A 3,271-nucleotide genomic window follows, 5' to 3' on the forward strand; every position below is an offset into this window, starting at 1 on the left:
CCTAAAATCCTTAAAAAGTAGGGAGAACAGTGGACACTTTACCAAGTAAGATTTAAATTTAAAAGCATTGTTTATTAGCCCTCATTATCAGGAAGTACAAATCAAAGGTCAAGCAGATAACACCTTATACAAATGAGAATGACCTATACCAAAGCAATAAGAAATAACAAGTTCTAGCATGACTGTGAAGTAAAAGCAACTCCTTTACACTATTAGTGGGAGTGTATATCCAGTCACCATGAATAAAAGTGAATGGTTCTCAACAATTTCAAAGTAGATCTACTATAAAGGCCAGAAAGATAGTACAGGGATTAAAGCACATGCCTTACAAGCTGCCAAGATCCTGGTTCAATCTCTGGAACTACATATGTTCTCCAGTATTACCAGTGGTGATCCATGAGCACAGACCCAGGAGTAAGCCCTGAGCATCACTCAGTATGCCTCACTTCACAGGCAAAAAGACAAACAGAAAAGAAAAGAAAAGAAAGGAAAAGAAGAGAAGAGAAGAGAAAAGAAAAGGAAAAGAAAAGAAAAGAAAAGAAAAGAAAGAAAAGAAAAGAAAAGAAAAGAAAAGAAAAGAAAAGAAAAGAAAAGAAAAGAAAAGAAAAGAAAAGAAGAGAAGAGAAGAGAAGAGAAGAGAAAAGAAGAGAAAAGAAGAGAAAAGTTGATCTTCCGCACATTCTAGCAGATCCACTCCTTGGAATTCATCTAAGTAACACTAATGGAAACAACCTAAGGAAAGTAACCAATGTTCCCATTGACAGAATCAGAAAATGTGGAAGGGCATTTAGAGGAAAAGACAAAAACTCAGTGGAATGCTTAAAGCTATGAATGTGCAAGGGCATATAGAGGAAAAGAAAAACTCAATGGAATACTATAGAGCTATGAATAGAAAGCATAAAGTCTTGCTATTTACAACAATAGAGATTTGATCTGAATAAGTCATGCTAAGTGAAATAAGTAGAATGAGAAGCATAAATTTAATTAATTATTTGGTAAAATAAAATCTAATATTCAATGAAAGGGACTAAAAAACAGACAAAAACTGAAGAGAAACAAATCCAAAGACTGGATATAGAACTGAGATTAATAAAGAGGGAAATACCATTGCAAGGTGGTAGGACATCCAAAGGAGTTTGATAAAGGATGTCAGGTATTTTGTAGGTGTGGTGGGATTACATATTTGAAGGGTATGAAAACTCAACCCACAAATTATAGTCATTCTTGTAAACCAACATCACGTTCATAAGAATGATTAGTTTTCATCTGTGATAAGTAACATATACTATATTATATGTAGCGATGTATTTCATGCTACTTGACTACACTACACTAACTGTAGTTGTACTGGCCTCAGAACGCCTGCATACCAGACACTTTCTGGGTTTCTGCCAATATTCTTTTCAGTTAATAATATTGTGTTCTGCAGCTTGGAAGCCAACCTCATGTGCTGGGTGAAAAGGCAGCTCAGATAGAGAAGGGACCACCGAGTACAGGCTGCTTGGAGGGCCTTCTGGGGTGGGAGATGTCTGCTGAAAGTAGACTACAGACCGAACATGATGACCACTCAATACCTCTATTGCAAACCACAAATCCAAAAGGAGAGAGAGAGCAAAAGGGAATACTCTGCACAGAGGCTGGGTGGGGTAGGGGTGTCGGGAAGGATACTGGGATCATTGGTGGTGGAAAATGGGCACTTGTGGAGGGATGGGTACTCAATAATTGTATGACTGAAACATAAGCATGAAAGTTTGTAAGTCTGTAACTGTACCTCATGGTGATTCATTTAAAAATATTAACAATAAAAATATATAAAAATGTTTTGTTCCGCCTGAGTGCCACATATACCCCTGAAATTATATTTCATCAGGTACCACACAAGTCTAACAATAAATGTATTGAAGACCTCATTAAGTCACTAACTTTTTCTCACTTAACTACATTAATTTTTCCATTTCCTTCTAAAAAAATTATCACTCATCGTCACAGTAGGTTGTTCAACCAAGTAATCCTTTATTACTCCACCTGCTCTTGATCCTGTCTTAATCCTCAACTAGTATCAGTCTTTTTTGTTCTTCAAATTGTTCTTTAAATTGATACTAAGCGCCTTTCGGCCAGAACCGCCAGCGCCCAGTAAATCACCAAAATGACCAACACAAAGGGAAAGCGGAGGGGGACTCGCTATATGTTCTCTAAACCTTTCAGAAAACATGGAGTTGTTCCTTTGGCCACATACATGCGTACATACAAGAAAGGTGATATCGTAGACATAAAGGGAATGGGCACAGTCCAAAAAGGAATGCCCCACAAGTGTTATGGCAAAACTGGAAGAGTCTACAATGTTACCCAGCATGCTGTTGGCATTGTCGTTAACAAACAAGTCAAGGGCAAGATTCTTGCGAAGAGAATTAATGTCCACATTGAGCATATTAAGCACTCTAAGAGTCGAGACAACTTCCTGAAATGGGTGAAGGAAAATGATCAAAAAAAGAAGGAAGCCAAAGAGAAAGGGACCTGGGTTCAACTGAAGCGCCAGCCTGCTCCACGCAGAGAAGCCCACTTTGTAAGGAGCAATGGAAAGGAACCTGAGCTGCTGGAGCCCATCCCCTATGAGTTCATGGCATGAGAAGTGTTTGTTTAAAAATAAAGAGACCCCTGGACTATAAAAAATAGGAAAAAATTGATACTAAGCTAATTAGTAATATATTGCATTACTATATTGCTATATGAATGGCTATATACTAGCCCATTATATGTAAGATCAACCAATAAAATATTAGTGCAGAAATTATGAAATCTTTGTTCCTCTGAAAACTAAATTTAATATTACAGAAAATATCAAGAAAAAAATAGAGTGCAATTTAGACATAAGAAAGTCACCTTCCAAATTTTGGGTCGGAATATGCTTTTAAGAATTCTATGCATATATTTGAACTGGAGTGATAGCACAGCAGGTAGGGAATTTGCCCTGCACACAGCTGACCCGGGTTCAATTCCTCCATCCTTCTCAGAGAGGCCGGCAAGCTACTGAGAGTATCCCGCCCACATGGCAGAGCCTGGCAAGGTACCCATGGCATATTCAATATGCCAAAACACAGTAACAACAAGTCTCACAATGGAGACGTTACTCTGGTGCCTATTCAAGCAAATCGATGAAGAACGGGATGACAGTGCTACTGTACTCCTGGCTCTATTCCCGGATCACTCCTGGCAATGCTCATGGGACCATAGGTGGGGCTTGACATCATACCCGGTTTGTAGGCAAGATAAC

At 38.4% G+C, this 3,271-nt stretch overlaps 1 protein-coding gene across 1 annotated transcript; it reads left to right on the forward strand.

Annotated features, from left to right (window-relative positions):
• Positions 1-2,146: 2,146 nt before the first annotated feature.
• On the forward strand, positions 2,147-2,626 carry LOC101549667 (60S ribosomal protein L21-like). The gene has a single exon (XM_055140514.1). It carries the CDS (start codon positions 2,147-2,149, stop codon positions 2,624-2,626), a length of 480 nt encoding a protein of 159 aa, XP_054996489.1.
• The last annotated feature ends 645 nt before the right edge of the window (positions 2,627-3,271 follow it).

This window comes from Sorex araneus, chromosome 5 (assembly GCF_027595985.1).
Source record: "Sorex araneus isolate mSorAra2 chromosome 5, mSorAra2.pri, whole genome shotgun sequence".
In the NCBI taxonomy this organism is placed as follows: Eukaryota; Metazoa; Chordata; class Mammalia; order Eulipotyphla; family Soricidae; genus Sorex; species Sorex araneus.